The following is a 13,095-nucleotide window of genomic DNA, read 5'->3' as shown; positions in this document are numbered from 1 at the left end:
GTAATCCGTATGGCATCCGTACTGCGTGGTTTTCTCGCAGGCTAGCAAAACCAACATACCGCTATAGAAGTGATCCATGTGTCCCAAAAAGAAAAGAAAATATATATATACTGTCTATATATATATATATATATATATATATATATATATATATATGTCAGTAGACACATACAGTGGGGCAAAAAAGTATTTAGTCAGTCAGCAATAGTGCAAGTTCCACCACTTAAAAAGATGAGAGGCGTCTGTAATTTACATCATAGGTAGACCTCAACTATGGGAGACAAACTGAGAAAAAAAAATCCAGAAAATCACATTGTCTGTTTTTTTTTAACATTTCATTTGCATTTTATGGTGGAAAATAAGTATTTGGTCAGAAACAAACAATCAAGATTTCTGGCTCTCACAGACCTGTAACTTCTTCTTTAAGAGTCTCCTCTTTCCTCCATTCATTACCTGTAGTAATGGCACCTGTTTAAACTTGTTATCAGTATAAAAAGACACCTGTGCACACCCTCAAACAGTCTGACTCCAAACTCCACTATGGTGAAGACCAAAGAGCTGTCAAAGGACACCAGAAACAAAATTGTAGCCCTGCACCAGGCTGGGAAGACTGAATCTGCAATAGCCAACCAGCTTGGAGTGAAAAAATCAACAGTGGGAGCAATAATTAGAAAATGGAAGACATACAAGACCACTGATAATCTCCCTCGATCTGGGGCTCCACGCAAAATCCCACCCCGTGGGGTCAGAATGATCACAAGAACGGTGAGCAAAAATCCCAGAACTACGCGGGGGGACCTAGTGAATGAACTGCAGAGAGCTGGGACCAATGTAACAAGGCCTACCATAAGTAACACACTACGCCACCATGGACTCAGATCCTGCAGTGCCAGACGTGTCCCACTGCTTAAGCCAGTACATGTCCGGGCCCGTCTGAAGTTTGCTAGAGAGCATTTGGATGATCCAGAGGAGTTTTGGGAGAATGTCCTATGGTCTGATGAAACCAAACTGGAACTGTTTGGTAGAAACACAACTTGTCGTGTTTGGAGGAAAAAGAATACTGAGTTGCATCCATCAAACACCATACCTACTGTAAAGCATGGTGGTGGAAACATCATGCTTTGGGGCTGTTTCTCTTCAAAGGGGTCAGGACGACTGATCCGGGTACATGAAAGAATGAATGGGGCCATGTATCGTGAGATTTTGAGTGCAAACCTCCTTCCATCAGCAAGGGCATTGAAGATGAAACGTGGCTGGGTCTTTCAACATGACAATGATCCAAAGCACACCGCCAGGGCAACGAAGGAGTGGCTTCGTAAGAAGCATTTCAAGGTCCTGGAGTGGCCTAGCCAGTCTCTAGATCTCAACCCTATAGAAAACCTTTGGAGGGAGTTGAAAGTCCGTGTTGCCAAGCGAAAAGCCAAAAACATCACTGCTCTAGAGGAGATCTGCATGGAGGAATGGGCCAACATACCAACAACAGTGTGTGGCAACCTTGTGAAGACTTACAGAAAACGTTTGACCTCTGTCATTGCCAACAAAGGATATATTACAAAGTATTGAGATGAAATTTTGTTTCTGACCAAATACTTATTTTCCACCATAATATGCAAATAAAATGTTAAAAAAACAGACAGTGTGATTTTCTGGATTTTTTTTTCTCAGTTTGTCTCCCATAGTTGAGGTCTACCTATGATGTAAATTACAGACGCCTCTCATCTTTTTAAGTGGTGGAACTTGCACTATTGCTGACTGACTAAATACTTTTTTGCCCCACTGTATATTAGAGAGAAAAGCCGGTAATTCAGTGCGGTGTACAGTAAAATCACACTGACAGCTTACAGTAGAATAGGTAGAATAAATGTGTACACATAGAATAGGTATATATATATATATATGTCAGTGAGACACATATATGTATATATATTAATATTTATTCCAGCGCTAGACAGCTTGAAAGCCGGTAATTCAATTACCGGCTTTTTCCTTCTCCTTCCTAAAACCCGACATGATTTGAGACATGGTTTACATACAGTAAACCATGTCTTCTCTCCATTTTTTTTGCAGATTCCACACTACTAATGTCAGTAGTGTGTATCTGCAAAATTTGGCCGTTCTAGCTCTTAAAATAAAGGGTTAAATGGCGGAAAAAATTGGCGTGGGCTCCCGCGCAATTTTCTCCGCCAGAGTAGTAAAGCCAGTGACTGAGGGCAGATATTAATAGCCTGGAGAGGGTCCACGGTTATTGGCCCCCCCCTGGCTAAAAATATCTGCCCCCAGCCACCCCAGAAAAGGCACATCTGGAAGATGCGCCTATTCTGGCACTTGGCCACTCTCTTCCCATTCCCGTGTAGCGGTGGGATATGGGGTAATGAAGGGTTAATGCCACCTTGCTATTGTAAGGTGACATTAAGCCTAATTAATAATGGAGAGGCGTCAATTATGACACCTATCCATTATTAATCCAATACTAGTAAAGGGTTAAATAAAACACAAACACATTTTTTAAAATTATTTTAATGAAATAAAAACAATGGTTGTTGCAGTATTTTATTCAACGCCCAATCCAGTCACTGAAGACCCTCGTTCTGTGAGTAAAAAAACATAATAAACCAACAATATACTTACCCTCCGCAGATCTGTAACGTCCAACGATGTAAATCCTTCTGAAGGGGTTAAAACATTTTGCAGCAAGGAGCTGTGCTAATGCAGGCTGCTCCTCGCTGCAAAACCCCAGGGAATGAGGCTAAAAATAGATCAATGATCTATATTTAGCTTCATTTGCGGTGAGGCGCCCTCTGCTGGCTGTTCATAGATCGTGGGAAATTACCTAGAAAGCTCCCTGGCTTTCTAGGTAATTTCCCACGATCTATGAACAGCCAGCAGAGGGCGCCTCACCGCAATTGAAGCTAAATATAGATCATTGATCTATTTTTAGCCTCATTCCCTGGGGTTTTGCAGCGAGGAGCAGCCTGCATTAGCACAGCTCCTTGCTGCAAAATGTTTTAACCCCTTCAGAAGGATTTACATCGTTGGACGTTACAGATCTGCGGAGGGTAAGTATATTGTTGGTTTATTATGTTTTTTTACTCACAGAACGAGGGTCTTCAGTGACTGGATTGGGCGTTGAATAAAATACTGCAACAACCATTGTTTTTATTTCATTAAAATAATTTTAAAAAATGTGTTTGTGTTTTATTTAACCCTTTACTAGTATTGGATTAATAATGGATAGGTGTCATAATTGACGCCTCTCCATTATTAATTAGGCTTAATGTCACCTTACAATAGCAAGGTGGCATTAACCCTTCATTACCCCATATCCCACCGCTACACGGGAATGGGAAGAGAGTGGCCAAGTGCCAGAATAGGCGCATCTTCCAGATGTGCCTTTTCTGGGGTGGCTGGGGGCAGATATTTTTAGCCAGGGGGGGGGCCAATAACCGTGGACCCTCTCCAGGCTATTAATATCTGCCCTCAGTCACTGGCTTTACTACTCTGGCGGAGAAAATTGCGCGGGAGCCCACGCCAATTTTTTCCGCCATTTAACCCTTTAAGAGCTAGAACGGCCAAATTTTGCAGATACACACTACTGACATTAGTAGTGTGGAATCTGCAAAAAAAATGGAGAGAAGACATGGTTTACTGTATGTAAACCATGTCTCAAATCATGTCGGGTTTTAGGAAGGAGAAGGAAAAAGCCGGTAATTGAATTACCGGCTTTCAAGCTGTCTAGCGCTGGAATAAATATTAATATATATACATATATGTGTCTCACTGACATATATATATATATATACCTATTCTAAGTGTACACATTTATTCTACCTATTCTACTGTAAGCTGTCAGTGTGATTTTACTGTACACCGCACTGAATTACCGGCTTTTCTCTCTAACAGCGCTGCGTATTTCTCGCAAGTCACACTGCTTGTCCGTGTGTAATCCGTATTTTTCACGCTTCCATAGACTGTCATTGGCGTATTTCTTGCGCAGTACGGTGACAAACGCAGCATGCTGCGATTTTGTACGGCCGTAGAAAGCCGTATAATACTGATCAGTAAAATACGGCAAATAGGAGCAGGGGCATAGAGAATAATTGTGCCGTATTTTTTGCGAGTTTTACGGACGTAGATTCTGCGCTCTTACGTCCGTAAAACTCGCATGTGTGACGGCGGCCTTAGTGGTACATTTTTATCTATAAGATTTGCATTTATTTCTAAAAAAAAATATTGAAAATTTGACAAAAAAATTGAAAACTTTGCAACTGCCAAACTTTGCATTTTTATGCCTTTCAACCAGACAGTTATATCACACAAAATTGTTAATAAATAACATTTACCACTTGTCTACTCCACATCAACGTCATTTTTTAAACATCATTTTTTTGATAGGAAGGTAGGAGGATAAAGGTTTGTCGGCAATTTTTCATTTTTCAAGCAAAAATTTACAAAACCAATTTTTTTTAGAGATGACATATTTGAGGGGCCTATAGGACAGAAAATAACCAAAAGTGACAGCATTTTAGAAAACTGCACCACTCAAGGTGCTCAAAACCACATTCAATAAGTTTATTAACTCTTTAGGGGCGTAACCAGAATTAAAGCACAGTGGAAGAAAAAAATGAAAATTTTACTTTTGCCTACAATAATGTTTCTTTAGCTCCAAATTTGCATTTTCAAAAGAGTAACAATTTGGCTTGAATAGCTAGCGGATACAATATCGCATTTGCAAAGCCACTGATGTGTCTAAACAGTTGAAACCTCCCACAAGTGACCCCATTTTGGAAACTATACAGCTCAAGGAATTTATTTAGAGTTGTGGTGAGCACCTTGAACCCGCAAGTGCTTCACAGAATTTTAGAACGTTGAGCATTTAAAATAAAAAGTCAAATTTTTCCCACAAAAATGTTGGTTTAGCCCATATTTTTAAATTTCATAAGAGTAACAGGAGAAATGGTCAGTACAATTTCTTGTTCAATTTCTCCTTGTGGTGGAAAACTACTATTTGGGTGCACAGCAGGGCTCGGAAGGGAAGGAGCACCATTTGACTTTTGAGGTCAAAATTGGCCGGGATAGTGAACGTCATGTCACATTTGCAGAGCCCCTGATGTGCCTAAACAGTGGAAACCCCCCCACACCATTTTGCACAATACACCCCTCAAGTAATTTATGTAGAGGTGTAGTGAATCTTGAACGCACAGGTGCTTCACATCATTTTATAACGTTGAGCCATGAAAATGAGAAAATAACTTTTTCCTGCAAATATGTTGCTTTAGCCCCCAATTTTTCCTTTTTACAAGGATAATGGGAGAAAATGGATCACAAAATCTTTAGCCCCCAATTTTTCCTTTTTACAAGGATAATGGGAGAAAATGGATCACAAAATCTGTTGTGTGATTTATCCTGGGTGCACTGATAGCCCCATAAGTGGTGGAAAACAGTGCTCAGAAAGGGAAGAAGTGTTAATTGAATTCTGAAGGACACTTGTGGCTGAAATAGATTGCGGATGCCATGTCACATTTGAAGAGTCCATGTCATGTCAAAACAGCAGAAATCCCCACAAGTTACACCATTTTAGAAACTACAGTTCTTGAGGAATTCATCTAGGGGTGTAGGTAGCATTTTTAACTATCAGGTGTGTCACAGAATTGTATAAAATTGGGCTGAGTCATTAGGAAAATACAATTTTTTACACTAAAATGTTGCTTTGGCCCCATGTTTTTGATTTTCAAAATGGATAGTAGGAGAAATTGCGTAACAAATGATATGGTCCATTTTCTCCTGAGTATGCCAATGCCTCATATTTGGTAAAAAACTACTTTTGAGGCACAGTGCCAAGCCCAGAAGGGAAAAGTGCTATATTGCAGTTCAGGTTTTGCTGGAATATTAGGAGGTGGCCATGTCACATTGGTAGAGCCTCTGAGGTCCCAAACAGCAGAACCCTTCGATAAGTGACCCCATTTTACAAGCTACACCGCTCAATGAATTCACCTAAGGGTGCAGTGATCATATTGATAAGACGGGTGAGCCACAGAATTTTATACCATTGGGAAGTGAAGAAAAATAATTACAAGCAAAAATTTGTTTTAGCCCCAGATTTTACATTTAGTAAAAGTGGCACCACAACTTATCACACAATTTCTGCTGTATGTTGTGATACCTCTTATGTGACTGTACAGTATTGCGTAGCCACACGACAGGACTCGGGAAGGAAGGATCACTATTTGGCTCCCAGAGAACAAGTTATTATAGAATAGTTTGCGATTTCATACGCAAAGTCCCTATGTGTCATAAGGGCAGAATCTCACCTCAAGTGACCTCAGTTTGAAAATGTCACCCCTCTGGGAATTTATCTACAGGTGTAGTGACAATTTTGACTCCATGGGTGTTTTCCAGAAACAAACAGCAGGGGATGTTGCTGATTGAAAATTGCAAATCTGCCATTGTAGTGCACGTACATTGCAGTGTCCAGTATGTTGTAGTTCCCATACACTAATCCATGTTCGTGCTTCTGGGGACACGCACCCCATAAATTAAGTGGGTTCTCATCGCTACAGAAATGCCAAATGTGGACACTAAATGTGGATTAGGCACACTGAGGCTCAGAAGGGATTTTGGATTTTGGAGTGCAGAATTATCTTAATTTCCTTTGAGGCTATGTGCACACGTTGCAGATTTCCTGCGGATCTGCAGTGTTTTTTTTCCGCGCAGATTCGCTGCAGATCCGCAAGTGATTTACAGTACAATGTAAATCAATGTGAAAAAAAATGCTGTGCTGATGGTGCGGAAAACGCAGCAGATTCAAAAAAATACCATGTCAATTCTTTTTGCGGATCTGCAGCGTTTCTGCCCCCATTCCATAATAGAAATCTGCAGGGGTAAAAAAGCGCACAAAATCTTCAAAAAAAAGGTGGATTTTGACCTGCATTTTCTGCCAAGAAATGCAGAATCTGCACAGAAAATTCCGCAATCTAATCCGCAACGTGTGCATATAGCCTGAGGGGTGAGGAGCCATAAAGCTTTTCCAGAGCCTTTATGCTACCAGTAACGTAAATATTTCCATTGACAGATGATGGATCTTGGTAACTTGCTTTTTTATTTAGTTAAAGCTTTTATTGGGAACATTTTACATAATATTGTGGATCTCATCTATCCTGCACTTAGATCAGGGTTTCCATCTAAATCTTCAAATGACGTGATTCAGATGAAACCTATGAAGGCTCCATTCAGTATAATGAAGCAGAGTTACTCTGGACTATGTCTGGCCTCTGTTCAGCAGTGTCCTTTTCAAAGGTGCACAAAACTGTAGCTGATGCACATTTATGCACATATAAAAAGACAGACACTGCCGAATCATCAGAGAGCCAGTACACAATGTCTCCATCTGCCTCATTATAGGGAATCGTCAGCTGTTGGTTCTGTGTGAATGACGTATTTCAGAGATTTACACGGAAACCCCAGTGTAAAGGTACCGTCACACATAGCGACGCTGCAGCGATACCGACAACGATCCGGATCGCTGCAGCGTCGCTGTTTGGTCGCTGGAGAGCTGTCACACAGACAGCTCTCCAGCGACCAACGATCCCGAGGTCCCCGGTAACCAGGGTAAACATCGGGTAACTAAGCGCAGGGCCGCGCTTAGTAACCCGATGTTTACCCTGGTTACCATCCTAAAAAGTAAAAAAACAAACGCTACATACTTACCTTCCGCTGTCTGTCCTCGGCGCTCTGCTTCTCTGGTCTGGCTGTGAGCGCCGGGCAGCCAGAAAGCAGAGCGGTGACGTCACCGCTCTGCTTTCCGGCTGACCGACGCTCACAGCCAGAGCAGGAGGAGAGCAGAGCACAGCGCTGGAGGACAGACAGCGGTAGGTAAGTATGTAGTGTTTGTTTTTTTACTTTTAGGATGGTAACCAGGGTAAACATCGGGTTACTAAGCGCGGCCCTGCGCTTAGTTACCCGATGTTTACCCTGGTTACCAGTGAAGACATCGCTGGATCGGTGTCACACACGCCGATTCAGCGATGTCTACGGGGAGTCCAGCGACGAAATAAAGTTCTGGACTTTCTTCCCCGACCAGCGATCTCCCAGCAGGGGCCTGATCGCTGCTGCCTGTCACACTGGACGATATCGCTAGCGAGGACGCTGCAACGTCACGGATCGCTAGCGATATCGTCTAGTGTGACAGTACCTTAAGCGCTCAGCGCAGAGCGCAGGATAAATGTGCGCCGAGCCTTACTGCGATCTTTGGGAGACAGAATTAACAAATCAACAGCAGGTGAAGAATTGGTTTTATTTATTTTTTACGCCGTTCCTCGTGCGGTATAAATGATTAGACGACTTTATTCTTTGGCCCAGTGCAACTATAGATTTATATTGGGTTTTTATGTATAGCTGCTGTCACACACTAAAAAAAATGCTTTTTTTTTTGCAAAGACAAGTTTTTGCATTGCCATATTTTGAGAGTTATAATTTTTTTGTATGTCTGCCCACAGAGTCATGTGAGGTCTTGCTTTTTGCAGGACGAGTTGATGTTTTTATTGGTACCATTTTCGGGCGCAAACCAGGAGTGGGTGGTAAATGCAGAAGTGGTGCATATGTTTCTATTATACTTTTCCTCTATGTTCCACTCCTGGTTTTGGCTTACAAATACTGATGTAAAATAGGGACCAAATTCTGCTAGTTTGACGGCAGCCTTAGAGCTATAGCTTTTTTATTTCTCCGCTGATTGAGCTGTATGGCAGCTTATTTTTAAGTGATGATGTTTTTAACTATACCTATTTTATTTCCATTTCACTTTTGGATCGCATGTTATTCCACTTTTTGTTTGCCAATATGAAAAAGAAGAGTTTTTTTGCCACTTTTTTTTCCCTCTGTTCATTGAAGAGGTTAACTAGCGTGAGAGTTTTATAGGTCGGGTCATTCCAATCAGGGCAATACCAAATGCGTGTACTTTTTTTGTTTATTTTTGTTTTTACATACTGTAAATATACCTATTTATTTGTATAATATTATTTTCATTTTTTTTATCTTGTGTTATTTAAAAATATAGATTTTTACAATTTTTTTTACTTTTTTTACTTAGTCCTTCTGTGGGACTTTAGCTTTTATTAGTAGAATCGCTGATATAATGCGATGCAATGCACCAGCATTGCAATGCATTATACCAGTCAATGTAACCCTGGCATAAGTCTCTAAGCGGACCACTGTCGCTGGCAGACTCAGGGCTCGTCAGGACAACCTCAGGTTGCCATAACAATGATTGAGTCCTCGCGATGACAGCCGAGGTCACCAATAGGACGGAAGAGGGAGCTCTCTCCCTCTCCTAGCCTCCCAAATGATGCAATCAATATTGATTGCTGCATTTAGGGGGTTAAACAGCCAGGACGGTGCTGGCATTGGTCCTGGCAGTGACAGCCGGGGCTCGTCTATCGTGTAAGCTGAGCTCCCTAACGGCGATCGCGTGGGCACTGCTCTTGTGCCGTGCAAGATCAACATGACGTATCGATACGTCAAAGGTCAGGAACCCCTAGCCAGCCATGGTGTATGGTTATGTCAAAGGCCATGAATAGATTAAAGAAGCACTCCCACCAATCTTTTCATTGCCTAATTTTGAGTAAATGTTTTTGAAGTGTACTGTAGGTCCATTAATACACTCACTGTCTTCCCCGTGAGATCCAGCAGGCCAGAATAAAATAAAAAGAGGACTGGAACAGAGCTGGAAATTGGGGAAGATTGTGATGATCAGTGTGTATATTACAGCACTATACTGCATAGACATTTCCACGGGCAATAAAATGTTTGGTGGGAGTTCATTCCTGCAGAACCTTTTCACTACATGATAAATTTTGCAAAACCTTAGTGCAAGGAACATTTTGTTGCAGAAATGGTGGAGATCTGCAGCATGTTTCTTGCTTTACATTACAATGGGTGACATCTGTGGCAGCATCCACAGTGGATGTCGCCCATTGTAATGCAGATCTCGTGTGCTGCACAACTTACACTGCGCATTTTTTCATTCTCAATGTTGCTAGAGTAATACACACTGGACTTTCCACATGCAAATCACTTAGGAAAGTCTGCTGGATATTTGCCCTGTAGGATGCAGCCTTTGATGAATCATTAGAGAGTGTAAGTTGCATCTGACGATACATGCAAAGGTTTTATGTTCAGATTACATATAAATCCAATTGAAAAATGAGTGGCATACCCAATCAGATGCCGAATCTACTGACATAGTCTCCTCTAGAAGTATTGCTACCAGGTGAAATATCTCTGTGCACAAGGAGTCTGACAAAGCCCATATGGCAATGCAGCGAAGCTACATTGCTTCGTACTAAAGCTTGGCGTGCTCATGAGCTTTATTTTTTTAGGACTTGCCATATAGTGGCCATGCAGTATGTCAACTGCTAACACATGGATGTGACACAGCTCTGTGTATGTAAGCTGCAATGTGATACTGTCACAACTCTGTTGTCGAATGTCCCGGGACCAGGGGCTCCTTCCCTGTCCCTAACGTTAGGGGGCACCCTAGATCACCCTATTTCCTGGATTACTTCTGATGGTGAAGATGCCGGGGCCATGTACCTCACCTTAGCTCCTGAATCCACCCTCAGTCTGTACCCTTCCCCCACCCAGGGAAGAGAGGAGTAGTAGTATACCCTAGTACACCAACCAAACAAGGTAGTACGTACAGGGGTAACGAAAAATGCCAAACATACAAATATACACATGTAACAGAGGTATGCATCGGGGAATGGAGGATAGGGTTAAACCAAAGTAGGAGAAGAAAAGGAATTATCACACACTGAAAACCTCGCAACAGTCACAGATAAATCCACCAAACGCCTTCTCCAATAATAACCAACAACAACCTCCAGCCATGCAGCATAAGCTAACTCTGACAATGAGTGCTAGCCAGGGCCCAGATTATATAGGAGATGGGAGTGGCTAGCAGTGCACAGTTTAGCCTTAAGGCTCCAGGAATGCTCAACTGAGCAGATTAACCCCAAAAGAAATTTACACTGTTTAATAAGAAGGTGAAGTGCTTCTACTCAGTGCAGGAGTAGTAGGAATCAGATGCTGTGGTCTTCTGGCTCCTCTCTGGCACGGTAAAACCCTGTCAGATGCCATCTCACCCAATGGTGCTCGGTTCTTGTCACTGTTGGTGCGTATCCTAAATCTTGGTAGAGGTCATATCACAACCAGAAAGAGCTGGAGCTGTGTTGCGTCTCTGCTATTGTTGAGTGATGTATCACGCATATATTTATTATAGATATTGTGAACCAATGTCATCATTTCTTATTTTTCATACAGATAAATATTACCGTGTAAACCTTCAGACGAAGCGCGTAGACAGAGCCTTTCCTCGTTACCCTCGATCCATTGCAGAATACTGGCTGGGATGCAAGAAATCTTCTAAAGAAAAGAAGTCAAGAGGCTGATATTTTTCCTGAGAAATATATACTAGAAAACAAAATTAAAAACCAATCATTTCTGACCAAGATTAAAATGTTTATTTGCCAAAGCAGCCACCAGCATTTATAAGGATGGATTCATGTGATTTTATTGTAAAACCAAAATAATATATATTTTACATAAAGTGAGAAGTGTCACATGCTTTTTTTGAAATTCGGAGACAGGTGGTCGTGTAGCAGTAGCTGCCAACCAGTGACATTGGCAATGCCCACTAGCACACGTGCAATTTTTTTTTTAAATACTAGAATTGGCTTTAGCAGAAAAAGAGAATTTAGGCTTGTATGACCCCCTCCAAGTGTGTGATAACACAGAGTTTCACAGAACTGACTGTCATCATTAGCAACCTATTCATTAATATAATTATTCATAGCACTGTTATTAAATAAAGTATTAGTTTCCTTTAAAGGGCATCTATCACCAGGTTTTTTCTATATAATGTGAGATCATGAGGTAGGGGCTGAGACACTGATTTCAGCGATGTGTCACTTCAGCTGTGCGTAGTTGTTTGACTACAATCAGTGTTTTATCAGCAGGAAATCATCACTGCCAGACTAGCTGCCCGTGCGCCTCCTGGTCCACCCCCACAACTAACACTGATTAGCAGCATACTGTCACTATACAATGTACATAGAAAGCTGATAATCAGGGGTATAGTCAGGGTTATCTTTCTGAGCACTGCTACATCTATAACAGACAAAACTCTATCACAGCAGCTGCAATCAGTAAACTAAGTGACATATTGCTGGAATCAAGGTCTCTTTCCCTAGATTATGTTGATGTCAGATGAATAATAATCCAACAGGGCAAAACGTAGCGAAAGTACTGTGTTTAAAGGCATGCACAAAATTGTATAGCAAAAAAGGGGGATGAGAAAATGCTAGACACCAATTCAAAATAAATATATACATATATCCATTATTGAAATAAATAACTAAATTATTAAAACACTTTAAAAGTACAGTACTAAAGACATAGAGACATGTTATGCATTAAAAGGTTTGATGGAACTGTGCTGTGCAGCTCCCTAAATGACCAGTTCTGGCGCCCCCAACATCGGGAACAGCTGATCAGCAAGAGCGTCGGGTGTCGCACCCCTACTGATCAGACATCGATAACCTATCCTAAGGATAGACCATGAATGATAATGTCCCAAACAACTCATTTAATCCCTTCATTTAGTAACATGCAGCAATAATAACCATGTTAGGGGCTATTTTTAATGACCCCAGGATTTATTTTGCCAATGTGGTCAATCGTACATACAGCAGACAGAGGAAGCCCCGGTGTCCAGTGATGCTGCCCACAAGGCATCCAAAATGGAACTTTAACAAAGAACACAGTGTTATGACCTGGTGGTAAGGACAATAATGGACCTGGTGGTTAAGAGCACACGGAATGACCTGATAGTTACTAATAATATAGGACGAGCTCTGAGACGTGGGAACTCTGCTGACCGCAATCCCTAATCCTATCACACACACTAGAAATAGCCGTGGATTGCTCCTAACGCTCCCTATGCAACTCGACACAGCCTAAGAAACTAGCTAGCCCTAGAGATAGAAAAATAAAGCCTACCTTGCCTCAGAGAAATTCCCCAAAGGAAAAGGCAGCCCCCCACAT

At 41.6% G+C, this 13,095-nt stretch overlaps 1 protein-coding gene across 1 annotated transcript in view; it reads left to right on the top strand.

The window, feature by feature from the left end:
* Positions 1-12,479, top strand: part of VTN (vitronectin) — a 47,546-nt gene extending 35,067 nt beyond the window's left edge. The window contains exon 8 of the mRNA XM_069760060.1: positions 11,314-12,479. Within this exon, the coding sequence (XP_069616161.1) occupies positions 11,314-11,441 (128 nt within the window). The 3' untranslated portion in view covers positions 11,442-12,479. The remainder of the gene's footprint in view (positions 1-11,313) is intronic.
* The last annotated feature ends 616 nt before the right edge of the window (positions 12,480-13,095 follow it).

The sequence above is a fragment of the Ranitomeya imitator genome, chromosome 3 (assembly GCF_032444005.1).
Source record: "Ranitomeya imitator isolate aRanImi1 chromosome 3, aRanImi1.pri, whole genome shotgun sequence".
Taxonomy (NCBI): Eukaryota; Metazoa; Chordata; class Amphibia; order Anura; family Dendrobatidae; genus Ranitomeya; species Ranitomeya imitator.
Note: the sequence above shows the minus strand (reverse complement) of the source record. Positions and strands in the feature narration are given on the sequence as shown.